Source organism: Mustela putorius, unplaced genomic scaffold (assembly GCF_011764305.1).
Source record: "Mustela putorius furo isolate JIRA1106 unplaced genomic scaffold, ASM1176430v1.1 tig00003863_pilon_pilon_pilon, whole genome shotgun sequence".
NCBI classification, from domain to species: Eukaryota; Metazoa; Chordata; class Mammalia; order Carnivora; family Mustelidae; genus Mustela; species Mustela putorius.
In genome coordinates, this window is record NW_025422015.1 from 17,372,460 (window position 1) to 17,392,453 (window position 19,994).

The following is a 19,994-nucleotide window of genomic DNA, read 5'->3' on the forward strand; positions in this document are numbered from 1 at the left end:
GAGGCATAATAAAGACTCTTTATTTGGACCTATCCTGCTCAGTATTCCCACTGCCTGAAATCCACTGGGTAGGGCACTGCTGACCTTGGAGGAAGGGGAGTGAACTGCTAACTGGAGGGTCTGTCTTGGCCATTCCAGGACCCTATGCCCAGTCCCTGCCCATTAATGCCATAGGTGTCTGTCAGTACCGCCACAAAACCAAATATGGCCCCACTAAGAATTACTACAGGTTTAATTTAAAGTGTAACTATAAACTGGGAAACATACAGTGAGCCTCAGGTCCTTTTGCCTCCAAATAAATAAATGGATAAAAATGTTCTTCGACTGGCATAAAAGCCACGGAACGGAGAGGAAGTAAAGAACGCTTACGTGAAGTTTATCTGGTATATAACTTTCCAGACAATTTCCAATGAAAAATGCACACATATACATATATTACAATTACAGAAGCTTTTTAAAATCAGTAATTATTAAGATCACAATCACCTAGGTCTGGGCCAGCCCCAGTGGAATGCTGAAGCTAGCTCATTCTGGTTTGTGAGAGCTCGCTGAGCACAGCTACCCAACCTTGTGCTTATGGACATGGGGTCACACTGGCAGCACGATATTGGCCATGATGGGAGGACTTACAACACTGAACTCTTATTTCAAACATTACAAAACAGGTTACCCCCACCTGCCTAGAGAGTCAGTGGTTAAACATTTTTCTGGTTAGCCCTTATGGAATTATGTTGAATAATACACTATTAATAAACTGAAATGGGGTCATTACCTGGTCTTATAAAATGAAACGCACTGATAAAAATACTAGAATCAAAACCACAATAAGATACCATCTTATACCAGTTAGAATGGCTAAAATTAACAAGACAGGAAATGACAAATCTTGGCAAGGATGTGGAGAAAGAGGAACTGTTGGTGGGAATGCAATCTGGTACAGCCACTCTGGAAAACAGTATGGAGGTTCCTCAAGAAGTTAAAAATAGAGCTACCCTATGATCCAGCAATTTTATTACTTGGTATTTACCCCAAAGATACGGATGTAGTGAAACGAAGGGACACCCAATGTTCATAGCAGCAATGTCCACAATTGCCAAATTATGGGAGGAGCCAAGAGGTCCTTCTACAGATGAATGGATAAAGAAGATGTGGTTCATATACACAATGGAATATTACTCACCCATCAGAAAGTATTAATACCTACCTTTTATATTGACATGGATGGAACTGGAGCATATTATGCTAAGTGAAATAAGTCAATCAGAGAAAGACAATTATATTGTATCATTCATATGTGGAATATAAGAACAGTGCAGAGAATCATAGGGGAAGGGAGGGAAAACTGAATAGGAAGAAATCAGAGAGGAAGACAAATCATGAGAGACTCCTGACTCTGGGAAACAAACTGAGGGTTTCGGAAGAGCATGTAGGTGGGGCGATGGGGTAACAGGGTGATGGGCATTAAGGAGGGCATGTGTTGTGATGAGCGTTGGTGTTATATGCAACTGATGAATCACTGAACACTACCTCTGAAACGAATGATGTTCTATACGTCGGCAAATTGAATTTAAATAAATAATAGTAGTTTATACTTTTAGAGCTCTGAACTGAAACTAAATTTGAAAATTAGATATTGGAGAACATGTTGATAAAAAGTTGCACACTGTTAATAAGAAAATGCACTCCCAGGAAGCACAACAAAAGGCCAGGTCGAGGGTGCCTGCTTTTGTAGCCATAAAATATAAATTGTTATCTCACCCTTGAAGACGAGAGCTGAAATGGGCCTCGACCCCAAAGAGATGGTCTCCTGTCACCATCCATTCTGGCAGTGTAGTAACTTAGTAAGTGACCAACACTTTCACAGCACTTGCTATGTGCAGCCTTTGTGGACATTACTCATCTTGTCCTTACAGCGAGCCATTGTGGTAAGTACCTTCATTTTACAGAAGAGGACATTGCACATACTATTTTAAAATAGCATGTCCAAGTTTATGCAGCTAGTAAAAGGTGGCCAGGCTCCATAGGCTGTGGTCTTAACTCCTATGTTCCCAGGAATGTGCCACCCCACAATTAGTCCATTCAACTTGTATTTCCTAGAACCCCAGATCTGTATTTGTGACACATGTCTCTCTGCTACTCTTGCTAACCCCAACACAAATGACAGGCTCAGGACTCCCTAATGTGTTTCTACTTCTCTCCAGGCCTTTACTTTTATCATTTTGTCAGCAAGATATTCAGAACTGCCTATTATGTCTATTACAAGGGCTGTCAGATAACAGGCATTCTATAAAAATGCCTGAATTTTAAAGCAGGGTACAGTCCTACAATTTGCAACCGAAGTAAGTAGCTTAACAGTGGAATTGGAAACATTAACATTGCTGGTATAGGCAGAGTGTTTCACATCACACAAGCTTGGATGAGCACAGTTTGCAAACACTGGAATTAAAACTCCCTGTTTTTCCACCCAAAAATTATATAGTAAAAAAAAAAAAAAAGAAAGAAAGAAACAAAATACTGCTTGTTTCATATATTACTACCACTAAAGACCATTGACAAAGAATGTTTGGAAGGTTAGAATGTTTATAAAAGCAACATGAAGCTGAAGAGTATTACTCTGAGTTTAAATTTATCATATTAGTTTTATCAATTTTAGGAAAGTTAGATCTTTAAATAGCTGAGAAGTACTTGCTATACCTGGAAGAGATAAAATGTTGCTTTTTCTAATAAAACATAATTTTAACAGCTTTTACTTTTGTTTGGCTGCCATACATAGTGGATCTGCTGATTCCCAACTGCATTTACTGAACAATCCACTTAGTATGAAACCAAAACAGGCACTCAAAACTCAACTCATGCTAGGCACGGTCGGCATAGCAAACATGCCTCAGCAGAAAAAGAAATAACCTAATAGAGAGTACACCAGAAGAAGATGATGTGCTAAAACCTATGGTGACTACATTCACAGAAGAATGGAAATAATTTACCGTGAAATATTTTAGATTCACTACCATCTCTGAGTAAAGTTTAAAAAGAACCGATGTGTATTTTTAATACATTTTATTATAAATACATTTTATTATAAATACATTTAATACATTTTATTATAAATGGATATATATATATATATATATATATATATATATATATATATAATAGAGAGAGAGAGAGAAAGAGTGCGCACAAACGGGGTAGTGGCAGGCAGAGGGAGAGGGAGAAGCTGGCTCTCCACTGAGCAGGTAGACCTGAGCAGGGAGCCCGATGTGGGATTCAATCCCAGAATCCTGGGATCATGACCTGAGCCAAAGGCAGACACTTAACTAACTGAGTCATCAGACACCCCAGAACTGATATGTAATTTTATAGAGTGTATTGCCCATCAGCTAAAGGGAGTTTTGATATTTTTCATAAGGTTGGAACTTTTATTTAATCTAAACAAACTAATTTCAAGTGCTATGTTACACATGAATTTTTAGATTTTTATTACTTACTCTGTGAAACATAATGAACTACTACACAGGTAAAGAAGTTAAAGCATTTCTATTAGATATGATAATGACATAAAACAAAACTATGAAACTTGAATTTTTTAATACTAAAATGTCCTTAACATTGTCACTTTTGACATCATGCAAACAATATAAAATATGTTAAAATAAAATCTTAAAGGCTAAAAAAGCTAGACAAAATATAAAAATGGACAAGTAAATGAAAACTTATATTTGAAGAGCTTATGTTATAAGAAACTGGCCATCCAAAATCTAGAGGTAGTATCTGTATAATTATCAGTGCTGAAGATTGGACAGGTTATTATTGGTCTTTTGTCTTTAATCTTTTTCTTTTTACTAAAATGAGTTTTCTGACACTAAAAACATCATGAATCCAATGAGATTTAAAATTCTTCAGAGGATAAATTCAACTCATATCACATGGGATTAAAAAAAATCTACCAAAAACATATCTCTTCTGACCTTTCCAACGCATGGTCATCACACACAAATAATGAGAACTAAACTCACACAAGGCATTACTGTAGTTAAAGTTGTATTCTCAGCACGTTTTGAGAATTACAAAATACAGTACATATATTCAAAAATGAAATTTTAAAAAATTATTTTGTTTTCTTTTTCTACTTTCTCATAAGAAAGTCTTTGGTAGTACTATACTGAAATAATTAATAACCTCCAGTTATATTTAGTATGAAGGTAGTGTAGTAAAGTAGCCATAATGTAGGTTAAAACTAAAATTCTATTTCTGGTAAAAAGAAGATGCTGCTTCTACATACTGCCTGTGATGGAATTTGATTTAAATTTTTTACTTCACTTTGTACTGAGAAAATGATGACCAGTTTTGCAGGGAGGAGGAATAAAGAATTCCAGGCTTTAGGCTTGACTAGGAATAATATTCCCATGAAAATCTTAAAATGGCCCTGGTGAGTGGAGGCTTAAGGGACACTAAAAGCTTGGCTGGGAAGGAAAGAGAAATATCCAAGAGAAGTTAAAAGCAGATAAAGGAATAAGTTACAGGGTGAGGGGGAAATTAGGGAATTAGAGAACAATGATAGAGGAGGGAAAAGGGGGTGACTTCATGGAGTCCTGAAAACAAGAGCATATGGGGTTAAGAGCTCTCATGCCCAATGGTAGCAGAGAAATGGATAGGTACAGATTTAGATCAATCCTCAGGCTTGCAGTGGGAATTGAGATAATTTGTGCTTGATCCCTACAGTTTTTTTTTTAAAGAAATATAAAAGGCCTTTTAGTGAATAAGGTTGGTGAGGTGTCTTGAGAAGAGAAGCAAACGTTGAGACAGTGAAAAATTAGCACAGTAATTTCAAGCAGGTCTTTTTCTGTAATTCTTATACTCAATTTGTGAGGAGAGATATTATTAATTCCATTTTACACATGAAGAAACCTGGACTCGAAGTTATATGGGAAAACTGCATTAAATGTTTTTTTTTCAGTTATATGTTAAGGATCTCTTATTACTCACTATAATTTCACTTTTTCCAAATGCTTACAAATACAGCAATGACGCTTCTGACCTTGCAGCATGTCACCGAAGCCATTCCTCTCCCGAAAAGCATGAAACATCTATCCCCCAATCTCCAGTCTTGCTCAGGGTTCAAGAAAAAAGCAAAACCTAATTCTTAGAAATGGAAAAGTAAGACTGTGAGCCTCAAATTGCGATGATTTTTGAAGACGTTTAGCTACCTACAAGACTCTGGAATACTACAGTTTGCATTCAAAAGTCCAGTCTTAACAAATACTTCTGAAACAAATTTACATCTACAAAAAAAAGGCATTTCCCAAGGGGGTCCTCAAAGATACTTAAGGATATAGATAAAATGGGGCATGGCCAGTAGGATTAAGAACATGATAACAGTTCTGAAAAGAAAGTATAGGTAAGTTACTAGGTTTTCCCTTTAATTAAAAACAGGACAGAAATGGATTTAATATGCCCCTTAGTAATACCTCGAAACCAGAAAGACCCAATTAAAATTCTTAGAGACACTAAAATGAGATCAAAAGATTAATGCCCCATCTCATTTGGTCAAGTCTCCAGTGATCAGTTTCAAAACACCAGAAAGGTCTTTGAAATCCAAAGGCTAGATTCTATATCCAGAATCCCTTTTGAGCCCCAAAGTGACACCATATAAAGAGAGAAAACTGAAAGTTCAGCTCTTCATCCTGCTCACCCCATCCAAAGGATCTCATATCACTGGCCATACACATCTGGCTGAAATCCTCTCCTGACACTTCCATGACATACTGCATGCTCTCCTTGTTAAGTGGGCTGGTCCTTTCTTTATTTCAACAGTAATTCTCTCCTGCGTTTTGCTCTTCTTTCTCTAAATGTATTCATTCTTATGGACTGATCTGTCAGTAAGTTAATGATCTTCTAATCCATATTTATAGACCAAACCTCTAGCCAATAATCTAGCTCCACAATTCCAGTTTGGAAAAGTTTGGGGTAGATAGCAAGCAACTGCCAAGTTTTCTTCCTGTCTGCCATGTTGCCATTCTTTGGCTCCCATGCCAGAAGTTTTATATGGGCTATTAAAAAAAACTGGTTATGGCACCCCTTTAATTGATATTTGGAAGCCTCAGTATGATTATGTTTCCCAGTTTATCTGCATGCTTGTATTAGATTTTTTAAAAAAAACAAATTAGGGCATGTAATTTCTCCCAAGGCATTGTTGTAAATAATTCTATTCCACAGTACATTCCACAGAAACAAAGTTATATAGCTTCTGCCATATCAATTACTGACTCAGAAATAAAGGAGAGAAGAATTCTGGGTAGTTGAGGCAGTGAGGCCATACAAATCCAAAACTCCTAGTGCATCTTCACAAAAAAACTAATACGAAAGAAGAAGAACAAATAAAACTACACAAAACTTGGGGTGCCTGGGTGGTTCAGTCGGTTAAATACCTAACTCTTGATTTCAGCTCAGGTCTTGATCTCAGTGTTGTGAGAATGAGCCCCTTGACAGGCTCCATAGTGGGTATGGAGCCTGCTTGAGACCCTCTCTCTCCCCCCTCCATCTACCCCAGCTCACATGTGTGAACTCACTCTCTCTCCATCTCTTAAAAAAAACAAAAAAAAAAAAAAAACAAAAAAACCAACCTATACAAAACTCAAACTTCCAACACACGTGAAATTCTAATTACAGGTTAAAAAAAAAGAAAAATAAAACAATCACAATGCGCCATCTCTCATGTTTCAGCTGTAAGCCTAATTGGACACTTTAATCTATAGCAGGGAAAACTGAATTGCAACAATCAGCGTCCCCAGGGAAAAAAGATCAAATAACTTACAAGGACAAAAGAATTAGACTGGCATTGGAATTCCCAAAAACAAGACAGAAAGCAAGGCAGAAAAAAGGTAGCATTTTCAAAAAGCTCCAGAAATGTAAATCAAAGAGTTTCTATTCAGATAAGCTACACTTGAAGAGCAAGGCTACAGAGAAACAGTTTTAAACATGCAAGAGGGGTGCCTGGGTGGCCCAGTGGGTTAAGCCTCTGCCTTCAGCTCAGGTCATGATCCCACGGTCCTGGGATCGAACCCCGAATCGGGCTCTCTGCTCAGCAGGGAGCCTGCTTCCTCCTCTCTCTCTCTCTGCCTGCCTCTCTGCCTACTTGTGATCTCTCTCTCTGTCAAATAAATAAATAAAATCTTTAAAAAAAAAAACAAACCTGCAAGAGCTCCTGAGAATTCTGAACCCATCAGGTCTTCTTAAGGAATCTACTAGAAGATAAACTTCATAAGACTAAGACATGATGGGGAAATTTCAGCAAAAAGATTGATGATGAATATTTAATATATTTAGTCATATATCTAAGACTAAACCAAATGTGAAAACGAGAGTGGAAAATAATTTATGTTAATCGTTGCAAGGTTTGACAAAGTATAAATAAAATAATTCAAAATTTGATGGAGAAAAGGAAGGAGATAAAAAGGAAAGTAGAGTGAATTCACTGCTTGTTGTACATGCAATAAGCAGGTGTTAAAATACCATTAAAAACTCATGAGTCGGATAATGGTTACATTTTTTTAAAACAGGGGACTAAAGGTATTAGAAAATTTAAAATGCCAAAGGCAACCACTAGTACAAATAAAAACTTACCTAAATATTACAAAAATTTAAATAAAAGAACAAAATAAACCTTCAAAGCACAACCAAAATACATCACATTCAGAAACAGCAAGTCAAACATAAGACACATAACAATCACCACATAAAATGATACAACAGACTTGATACCAAACATGTTTTTATCAAAAAATATGGATAGGTTAAACTTGACTATTACTTAAAAAGACTTTTTATTTAGTTCACCTAGCAAGACCCAAACATATGCTCTATATAAAAGACATACCAAAACCAAAATGCTTCAAAAAAGCTAAAAATGAAGGTATGGGAAAAAAATGTACCTGGAAAGTGGAAACACTATGAAAGCAGGGGCAGTGACACAGGTAAGAGACAAAGCACAACTAAAGCTTTTGAAAAGGATCAACTGTGATAAAGAAGGATTCTCTTTGATGCTAAAAGTCTCAATTCACTAAATGGCCGTTATAAATATCTATGCACCAAATAACAGACTACACTATCTACCTTTATGAAATCAAAACTACAAGAGTTGCAGGGAGACAGATAGAAGTCCACTGATAATACTTTTAACATCCACTCTCAGTACAAAACAAATTAAATGGACAAAAAAATAAAACAGGATACAGAAAATCTAAACAACAATCAGTAGAGCTTATGTTACATATTGGACTTTACAGCATAATAATACAGAATATACCTTCTTCTTAATTGCTTATGAAACATTCACAAACATTGATAATTTATTAGGTCCCCTCAAAATCAGTATGTTCTATAAAACAATGACTAAAAATTGTATTCTCAATTCACAATGCAATAAAACTATAAAGTAACAAATTAACAAATTAACAGATTTTTAGAAATTAAAAAGCCCTTTCATCTGGAAATTAAATAACTTCCTATTAAACAACTCTTGGAAGAGAGGGAAAATACAAACAGAAGTTACAAATCTTTTAGAAATGATAATGAAGGGCGCCTGGGTGGCTCAGTTGGTTGGATGACTACCTTCAGCTCAGTTCATGATCCTGGAGTCCTGGGATCGAGTCCCACATTGGGCTCCCTGCTCAGCAGGGAGTCTGCTTCTCCCACTGACCTCTCTCCTTTCATGCTCTCTCTCTCTCAAATAAAATAAATCTTTTTAAAAAATGATAATGAAACTTTATGTATCAGAATCTATGGGCTAGAACTGAAATAGTAACTAGAAGAAAATTCATAGCCTTAAAAACTTTATTAACAAAATGAAAGAATAAAAATATATTCCTGGCTCAAAAGTCAAAAAAAGAACAAGATAAGCCAAAAGAGAGTAACAAGAAGGAAATAATAAAGATAAAAGGAGTAATTAAGTCATGAATAGAAAAAAATAGTTCAATTAATAAACCAAAATCTTATTTGCTGGAGAAAAATAACAAAATACATATTTTATTAATATTTTGTTATTTGTTATTATTTGTTATTAGTTGTCAATATCTGTTATTATTAATATTTGTTAATAACAAAATACATACCATTAAATAACTTAAGCAAAAATCACAAACATACAAAGTCAGAAATAAAAGTGAAATAACCATTGAAACAGGAGAAATTAAAAAATCATGATACTATTTAATAGACATTTGTAACAAATAAATTTAAAATTCTATAAGGATAATTTCCAAAACTGATCCCATTAGAGATGAAAAGTTTAAATAGACCAATTTTCAAACAAGAAATACAGGCATCAGGAAAGTACTCCACAAAAAGAACCATGCCTGGATGGTTCCACAGGGGAATTCAACCAAGGCTTCAAAGACCAAATAGCCTCAATGCTGTATAAATTGTTCCAGAATTCTGAAAACTAGGAAAACTTCTTAATTCTTTTTTATGAGGCAAGTAACACTCCGATACATAAATCAAAAAAAAAAAGAATGAAAGGAAAAAAGGAAGCTGTAGACCAATATCACCTTTGAATACTAATGCAAAAATCTGAATAAAATATGAGCAGACCAAATTCAATACCACATAAGAAAATAATACACAAAGATCAAGAGAGATTTAGTCCAGGAAGGCAAGGCTAATTCAATTCATTAATAATTCCTTAATAGCTCTAAGAAGAAAAATCATGATCATTTCCACAGATGCTGAAAAAGTCTTTGACACAACTTAACATACATTCCCGACTTGAAAAAAGACTTAAGAAAACAAGAATTGAGCACACTTTCTTAGCATGACAAACAACACAAGTTTGGACTGTGTGGGGTCACTTACACGCAGGTTTTTTTTTTCCCCAGTAAATACACATATAGTATTGCAAATGCATTTTTTTTCTTCCTTATGATTTTCCTTTTTTAAAAAAATATTCATTCATCTGTAATTTTATTTATTTATTTTTCAAGATTTTACTTATTTATTTGACAGAGAGAGAAAGCAGGAGCAGGGAGTGAGGCAGAGGGAAAAGCAGGTCCCAGAAAAGCAGGGAACCAGATGCAGGGCTCAATCCCAGGACCCTGGGATCATGACCTGAGCAGAAGGCAGATACTTAACTGCTGAGCCACCCAGGTATCCCTTTCTTATGATTTTCTTAAGAACATTTTCTTTTCTCTAGCTTACTTTAAGAATATAGTATATGATACATATGACATGCAAAATATATGTTAATCAACTGTTTACATTATAGGTGAGGTTTCTGGTCAACAGCAGGCTATGAGCTAAATTTTGGGGGAGTCAAAAGTTATGCGGGGGTCGGCACGCATAACCCTGGGTGTTTGAGAGTCAACTGTACTTTCACTTAAAGCCAACACCTTACTTTTAACAAGGAAACATTAAAGGCACTTTCATGAATATAGAATTAGACATTATAACACTATTTAGCACTTTAATAGAGGTATCTGCCAATGCAATTAGAGAAATCAACCAGAAGCATCAGAATTGAAATTGAAGATACATGACCATCTTTCTTTGCAGATGCTTTGATCAGGTACTTGGCAAACCCTAAGGAATCAATGATCTTTAGATGGTAGAGAAACAGGCATTTTCAAACACTTGCTGCTTGGAATGGAAATTGATACATTCCTTTTGGTGGGAATTTGGTGCTATCCAACAAAACTATATGTAGGCTTACTAAAATTTTAATTCAGCAATCTCGCTTCTAGGAATATACTCTGAAGTTAGTTCTCTAATAATGTGCACATACATACATACAAGGTTATTATCCACTATACATTGTTTATTTACAAAATATTTGAGGACAAGCTAAATCCCCATATGTAGGAGAGTAGTTGAATAAACTATGGTACATCCACATAATGGAGTATTATAAGAATGAGAAGTATCTCTGTGAATTGACATAAAGTGATTTCCTGGATATATTTTATATGAAAAAAAGTAAAATTGAAGAGAATATCCAGAGCACTCCATTTTTGTATAAGAAAGGGGGAAATAAGAAAATAGACATTGTCTACTTATCTGAGTAATAGAGATTATTATAGGGTGAAGGACCCTACAGAATGGATTGGAAAGAATAGAGGAAATAGCTCTTGACTTTGGAACCATGTTACTGTTTTGTCTGCTCAGGAAAATAGACAAAATTAATGAGGATGGTAGAAAACCCTAAAACAAACTACAAACAGAAGCAAATGAATCAAACTGTGTTTCCAAAGAATGACACAGCCACACTGATGGGAGGGGAACAGAATTAACCCAGATAACCTTTAAAACACGTATTTGGACTAGGAGGGAAAAAGCGCTAAACAAACGTGAACTCTAATTAGTATAACTCTGTTTCAGAGAGGAATGGCTCCACAATTCTAAAACTACTTTCTGAGCATTCTAGGGTTCGCAAGTAAGTTAATGTATTATGTACATGGGAATTAGGAGTTACACATCTGGAAAAGGAGAAAAAAATAGAATAAACCCTGTGCAGTGTGGGATTGGAACTGGGATGTATGGATAGAGACACACACACACACTATATATTCATACATAGCTGTGGATGTACACACACGTATAAATACACACACTCATCTATATATAGTCACAAACATAATAATAGCCTTGCTAGTTTTTTTCAACTATAACAATCTCAGCCTTAAGATTCATATAATTAGACCTGAAGACATGGAATTTCACAATTTTTAAATTCTAAGTTTAAGAAGTACTGGCTATGCAGCCTATTGTGTGAAAAGTCGTTACTATAGCAATAGGTATCAGGAAAAAAGGCTTTTAAGCAGAACAGCCAAGCTACCTTTAAATAGCAAAGAATTTATGTACAGGGCCAGATCATAAAAACAGAAAAAATATAATATTAATCCTAGTGCAAATATTCAAATGTGCTCAGCTCAGATTATTTTCAGATTACTATAATAAAAACATTGTTTTTCATAAAAGTTGAAAAGATGCTACTTGGTATTTCACAATGAAACTTATCAAAATCTACCGTACCTTACAGTGAAATCATAGGAGCAAGAGGCCAGAACAGAAGCATGAAATGGTGAAAACTACAAAAACAAAACAAAACTTTTTAAAGTTAGCTGTAATTGTAACATGCTACTTCATAAGGTTATTCGCATGAGCACTACAATAAAGTTTAATCAGGCCTGTCACTTAAAATTACGTTTCCCCAAACTTTATATGCTTTAATTTAAGGCAAAAATCTTCTGGCATTTTAAGCATCAGCTGTAGGAAACAAATTTACTTTTATATTCTCCAAAGAAAAGTCATTCCTCAAGCTTTTTAGCACTTATTTAGAATAAAATATTCCCAAAGGGTTGCCCTTCTGGAAAAATTAAATACAATTTTGCAATGCCTATCCAAAAATGACTCCTAAGAATTTAAGGGAGTTAAGTGATCATACAATATGTAATAATATAATTTACCAATTTTATGAATACATAACTACAATTGCTATATGTACAAGTATCAATTTATCAGTTGTTAAATAAAAACATCTTTAAAGAATTTTTATGTTATTGGTATATCACAATTAATGCAAAGGATATCAAGAACAAAAACTGCAAATTTAAAGATAAATATCTTTTAGATAAGTAATCAACATACCTTAATAGGCTGCCCTTTGTAATTATATTTCTTTAGTTTTTATTTCTTCCCAGTACTTTAGTGGTTATATACATACATATAACTACATTCAAATATGCTTTATAGTTTGCAAAATACTTTCAGTAAATTACCCAATTTCATTCTCAAAAACACCATGAAATAAATACTGAAAATATCTTTCAACTACTATAACCTGTGTGCCATTAAAACAACAACATGGCACCAGGTGTCACATGCTGAGTTACAACCAGTAAAATTTTAAATATTAATTTAACTGAAAAGTCAGAATTTCTGAAATAGGAATAACCCAGTAACTTATTTAAAAGATGAATAAAATACTTCTTTACCCTTAGTATAACAAAACAAAGAATGAAATTGGGAGATGGCACTTAATAAGGTTTTCCACAGTGACTTAGCAAAACCCACCAATAAATGCTGGGAAGCTAATGTAAGTCCCCTTAGAACTAGGCCCATTTCTCAGAAGTGGTAGAAAAAAATTACCTTCATCTCATTGTCTGCTGTTGGCAGAGTGGAAAATTTTCTATACCCCAAATGTTGTGAACATTCATACTTATTACCATGTTAGAGAAAAGAAACCTCTCTGTAGCTTCAACCACTGAATCGGAAATTACGAAGAATACTAAAAGCAAATTACCACAGTTAAAAACACACAAAAAGGAATAGTAGAAGAATGGAAAGAACAGAATGAAAAAAAATTTTCTATTTAAGCTTAAGCACTGATCGTCTACATTGTCCCAATTCATTCAACAATTATTCAAATATTTTTACCTAATTTTAGCTTTCATTGTTCATCACCAACTGGCTAACAGAAATATGCACAAAAAGCACCCATAACCCCAACTCCTAAACATGTTTTCTATATACTTCATTATGTTTTTATTTCTACTCCACAGGTAAAAATAAAAGAAAAACACTTACTTTCACTCTCCTAATAGCATAGGTATGACCAAGAAGTTCAAACACTGGCTGTCGTACATTCCTCAGGTCCCAGCCTCTCAAACTACAATCCACAGCCCCTGTCACAAGCAAATTCTGCAAAAAAATTCAGAGAACAGTGAGCAGTGCACAGGACAGAACAATGTGCAGTCTCAAATGGCACTGTGGGTTCTCCAATCTACTTGTAGTAGTATCAGTAAGTATAAAGGGGTTAAAAATTACACCCCTCAAATGAGCCCACCTTCCTCTTGAGTGTATTGTGAGGCTTTACCAGGCTTTAAAAGGCAAGAGGCCTGTTAACTGAGGAATATGGGGGAGAAGGAAAGGGTACCAATTTGATTTTTATGCTTTTCTAAATCTAATTCAATCATTGTTTCCCACTCTCATGGACCATGTCTTAATACAATATCTAATCCTATCTGAGAACCTCTGTAAATAGTGATGAGTCTCCTATCTGGTCAGGTTTTACAAATCTCTCTATCTAGAGCTCTCAGTGAACCACAGTTCCTAGCTGAACAGGCCAAGTGCTGGGCCCACAGTCAGCCCCCTCCCATGTCAACCGGGGTAGTAATTCATTGTCTGAATGTGCTAGGTTTAAGCATAAGCTCATGGGAGGGAAAATTTCAATAATTTAAAACAAAAACAATTTTAACAACTCTCAATTATGTATCAGCCTTTTTTAGAATTCCCCAAAGTATAACATATAGTCCACAATTCATTTTCCAGATGGAAAACTCATTTATGATGACAGAGATTTGAAATGCAGTTATCAGCAATGAAATGGTTATTTAGATCAGGTATTATTATTGAATATGTACTCTCTTTTCTTTTAATTGATTTTATTTCTTTTCAAAAAACTCTGCCAATAAAATGCTCTCTTAACTTCCTTTAGTTAATTGAAAAGTGAGAAGAAACAAGGAGTATGTTTTACCTGTCTGTCCCAGGCAACAGACCACCTCAGGTATATAAATAGTATCTCAACACACATTTAATCCATTTCTATTCTGAATTCATATGCTCATGTGGTTAACTAAAGCTTTGCAAAGAGTTAAAATAGACACTGTTATCTACAGAAGCATGAAGTTTGGTTAGGCTTATATGGGAAGATCAAACAAAATTTTTTAAAAAACTGGTAGACCGGGGCACCTGGGTGGCTCAGTGGGTTAGTCCTCTGCCTTCAGCTCAGGTCATGATCTCAGGGTCCTGGGGTCGAGCCCCGCATCAGGCTCTCTGCTCAGCAGGAAGTTTGCTTCCCCCTCTCTCTCTGCCTGCCTCTCTGCCTACTTGTGATGTCTGCCAAATAAATAAAAAAAAACTTTAAAAAACAAACAAACAAACAAAACTGGTAGACCATCAAACTAAAAATCAAATTACAAATAGTTCAGCAGCCTAACCAGCAAAGTGAATGAGAAATGCAAGCAGACGATACAAATTGGTGGGGTTAAGAGCAATAAAAAAAAAAAAAAAAAAAAAAAGTACATAAACTGTAAAGCAGCTTCCCAAATAAGCAAGTAAGCCTGCACTGTTGAACTTTGAGAATTTCTATTTCTTACTCTGCCCGTTTCATGTGCACTTAAATCCAATTAATGCTAATGCAGGTCACTCACAATCATCAATTAGAATTGAAAGGGACTGAATTCAACTTAATGGTCCATAAACACTACCAAAGTCCACATAAAGGAAGAGAAAATAAAATCCAGAACATTTCAACAAAAAGAAGGGCTCAGCAGCAAGGGACAGATCCAGACAGGAGGGTACCTCATTGTATTTACACCAGTCACAGCTCAAAATTTCTGCCTGATGTGCAGGAACCACAATTTTGACTCCTGTTGACTTCACATCCCAGATTCTCAGAGTTTGATCACCTGGTGAGAGATGAAGACTTGATCACTTTCCATTACACCACTTGGATGCTTAGTGACACTGTACTCATGATGATAAATTAAGGGAAAATACATTGGTTTGCTGGGAGGTTACTACCATTTATATAATATATATATATATATATATATATATATATATATATATAGGTTTTGTTTGTTTTGTTTTTTGAAGACTTAGAGAAAGAGTGAAAGCCATTCCACATGAGTGGGAATGGCAGAGGGACAATGAGAGAGAATCTCCAGCAGACTCCGCAGTGAGGCGGAAGCCCAATGTGGGGTTTGATCTCATGGCCCTGAGATCACTACCTGAGCCGAAACCAAAAATCGGAGGCTTGACTGACTATGCCACCCACGTGCCCCATGATTTTACATCATTGATTTTAACTATAATAATGTATAGGAACTACTAAAAGTGAGGAACTACAAAAAGTAATGTGTTACAACAATGTTTATACATCTACTCAAAGCAGGAAAATCTGAATTTCACACTGAAACAAGGACAGTGATGACTATATACACACAAAAACACATAGTGCATTTCTCTTCAGGACAGGAAAAATGTCCTGAAAATCATCGGTTTCTAGTCTATAAGAAACCGAATGCTAACAATTTTATTGTTAAATGTGGGCAGTCTACCAAGTCAAAATAGAGAATTTTTCATCTTTTTTTTTTTTTTAAAGATTTTATTTATTTATTTGACAGGCAGAGATTACAAGTAGGCTGAGAGGCAGGCAGAGAGAGAGAAGGGGGAAGCAGGCTCCCTGGCGAGCAGAGAACCCGATGCGGGGCTCGATCCCAGGACCCTGGGATCATGACCTGAGCCAAAGGCAGAGGCTTTAACCCACTGAGCCACCCAGGCGCCCCGAGAATTTTTCATCTTTGTGTTTATGTTTACTACATTTTAACAGGCCAGCCAGAGGTATATTTCTCTCCTTGGAAAAAACAAGTTGAAAAGTTTGGGGATTATATCTTGCATTATTACAAAAATGGTTCACATTGCTTAGCTTCACAGTTACCTCATTAAATGTTTTATATGCTGTTTGCCTTTGATCTTTATAAATTAAAAGAAGACAACAAAATGACCTGATGAATAAAACTCAGGATATATATATGTATTAACATCACAGCCAACTAGAAACAGGCAGTGATGCTGAGAGTAAGCTGGTACCGTTGGATGTAAGAACATGGTCTACGGTGTGATGGCAGTCAGGGTCTGAAATTCTGTTTAGTAGCTGTGTGACCCTGCACAAGTTATATAATAACTCTGAAACTGATTCCTCATTTCTAAAAAAGCAACAGAATGCCTGCATTCAGGGTCGTACAAGCATATAGTGTAAAAAAGTTTCTGGCACTTAGCATGGTCTCTGGCACAAACAGATACCTTTATATATGGTAAACGATAATACTAAAATTTTAAATTATCCTTTGCTTAATTACATATATTTTCCTGCATTCCCAATTCTAAATCATATTGTCATGTAGCTACATTTGCAATTTTAGATAGTGCTTTTTTTTCTCGATTTCTTTGGAAGTTGTTTAAGAAAGATAAGCATTAAATTGTCAGTGGTAGATGTAGAGGTTAAGAATGTGGGCTCCAGAGTTCTGGGGCCTAGTCCTAATCTAGCTCAATCATTTTGTACCTGTTGATATTTAATCAAGTTCCTTAACTTACCTGAATCTCAGTTTCCTTACCTGTGATAAAATATTTACCTTATCAAGTTTAAATGAGATAATATACTTGAAAAAAATAAGAAAGCATACCCATGATTAGAAGTCATTCCCACTCCTATTCAGAATGCTGTGAATAATGGCCAATATTTATCGAGTGTTTATTTTATGCCAGGTGGTGGTCTAAACATTTTGTATGCCTTAACTTTTTAAAACCATAAAAACTGAGGTAAAAATTTTGATAATATAACAAGTAATTTTTATAGTAATTTACAAATGAGGAAACTAAAGATTAAAGTATCAAAACATTACAAGGAATACGGGCCAGTCCATGGAGAAGTAACTGTTATTCTAGCAACATTATCGGAGTCTCACAAAACATAATGAACAAAAGAAACCTGACACAGGAGTATAAAAACCACAAAGCTAATCTATGCTATTAAAAGGCAGGACAGTGGTCACCCACCCTGGAGTGGGGTAGGGGAGCCTCTCAGAATGTTCTGTTTCTTGATCTGGGGGCTACATACACACCTGTATGTGCTCACTGTGAAAATTCTTTGCATTGTACACTTAAGATTATGCACTGTTCCACATGTGTATTATACTTCACTAAAAGATTAAGCAATTGCACTACGAAGTGATTCGAAGGGGCACATGGACCCCAGTGTTTATAGCAACAACACCTATAATAGCCAAACTACAGAAAGAGCCCAGATGTCCACAGACAGATGGATGGATAAAGAAGATGTGGGGTGTATGTGTACATCTATCTCAGCCATCAGAAAAGAACGAAATCTTGCCATTTACAACAACAGAGATGGAACTAGAGGGTGTTCTACTAAGCAAAATAAGTCAGGCAGAGAAAGACAAATACCATATGATTTCACTCATATGTGGATTTAAGAAACAAACCAGATGAACACAGGGGAATGGAAGGAAAAATAAAATAAGATAAAACAGAGAGGGAGGCAACCCATAAGAGACTCTTCGCTCTAGAAAACAAAAAATGTTGTCGGAGGGGAGGTAGGTGGGAGGATGGAGTAACTGGGTGATGGACATCAAGGGCGGTGGTTGATGGGTTTTATATGCAACTGATGAATCACTAAATTCTACCTCTGAAATTAATAATACACTATATGTTAACTAAACTGAATTTAAATTAAAAAACACATGTCTACATGTATTTTTATATGACATGCATATTTACATAGGAAAAAAAGATTAAGCAAAACACCCAATAACAAAGACTGGGTGGGTGTCCACTCCACATCTCTCTGGAGCAATATTTTGGTTCCTTACCATCACAGTCAAGCAGCATTCACACACACAGAAAAGCCATTGCCTAGGTTGTCCCATCTTGCAGTTAACTTGAAAGACACCAGAAGAAGGGAACTGCTCTGAAGGAGCTAAGAATTCCATTTACTTGACAGTCACTTCTGTTGCACACATTTGTCACTTCATCCTCCTCACTCTATTTTCCAGGTAGGAGAGACAGCTTCTGGCCCAACAGTACCATGACTCACTCAACTCTGAGCCACTGAGATATCTGTACTTATGTTGGTTTTTTTTAGTAATTGCATTTTCCAGACAACTGACCCTTCATTGACAGCCAGACGTTGACCAGGGCCCTATGATAGTGCCACCATCTTCCCCTATCAGTGGCAGGCCAGCCACTGGCAACAGAACCAGCGAATCTCGGTGCATAGTGCAGAATAGGAAATGTTGGATGCTACTATGTTGAATTTCAAGCCACAGCAGGTAAGAGTAAGGTGAGGAGGGAGAATGAGTGTCAACATTGGATCTGACTCTGCAAAGAACTGAGCAGCAAAAGGATGCATATTGGGCCCAAATAATTGAACTGAATTGAAATGTCAGATGCTTACCAAATGTAATATGACTTTTTTCTTAGAATAGAATGAAGTGTGTTTGTTTGTTTGTTTGTTTTTTAACTACCAGACCCATTCATTCAGGCATGGCTATGACTTATGCAATTATATGGAGTCTGTAATAGCAGTAACTTAGTTTTCATGGTTCAAAAGAAAGTTTACTTCATATTAATGTTCTTAATGTAATGAGCTTAAATAGTCTTCCCTTCTATCTCATGTAATTTAGAAATATGAATTCTGTCCTACTAACAACTTTCATGAACTAGACAAAACACAATGTCCTTAGAGAACCTTAGAATGCTTTGGAAAGTAAATCTAGATCTAAATCTCTAAAAATTCCCCCCTTTTGGCCTGTCCTAACTTAGCCAATGCTAACAAATTTAGTTCCAGATTTGTAAACACCATCTAACTTCGAAGGTGACTCAATTCTTGGAATGACTTCAATGCTATAGTCTCCTGTATTATCTTTAAAATATAAATGGCTATAAGAAGTTGAGTGACATAATTAACCATATGACTGCCTATCATGTAAGCTTCTGCCATTTGTAATATTTGTAAAAACAAATATTTCACAACTTTGGTTTCCATAACCATGAAATTTACAGTTGAGATTTCTTATGCAAAGATTGTAGTAGGTTTCATAGCAGGCTCCTGTCTGTAAGCAAGAAGACAAAGTAAGAAAATTGATGAAGACCATAATACAACTCAAACAACACACTTGGGCGGGAGGGACAACTAAGGCATTCTCAAACTACAGAAACCACTTCCTCTCTGAATTCAGCACTGAAACCATTCTGTGGGTTTTTAAAGAGAGATGAATATTAAGCATGCAATTCCCATTGCACCAGCAGGAATAAACTATTAGTTTGGCATCTCAAACAAAGCTATGCTGTAGACTAGAACAGCGTTTTCCAGAAGAGGCTGATCGCTAGGTTCAGCTGGGGTAATTAAAAAATGTGCCTCC

The 19,994-nt window shown here is 35.7% G+C and overlaps 1 protein-coding gene across 1 annotated transcript in view; it reads right to left on the bottom strand.

Moving 5' to 3' along the window:
* Window positions 1-19,994, bottom strand: part of PEX7 (peroxisomal biogenesis factor 7) — an 88,806-nt gene that overhangs the window by 43,967 nt on the left and 24,845 nt on the right. Inside the window, exons 6-8 of the mRNA XM_004740285.3 lie at window positions 15,352-15,458; window positions 13,576-13,689; window positions 12,022-12,077 (exon numbers count right to left, since the gene is read on the bottom strand). Of these exons, the coding sequence (XP_004740342.1) occupies window positions 12,022-12,077; window positions 13,576-13,689; window positions 15,352-15,458 (277 nt within the window). The remainder of the gene's footprint in view (window positions 1-12,021; window positions 12,078-13,575; window positions 13,690-15,351; window positions 15,459-19,994) is intronic.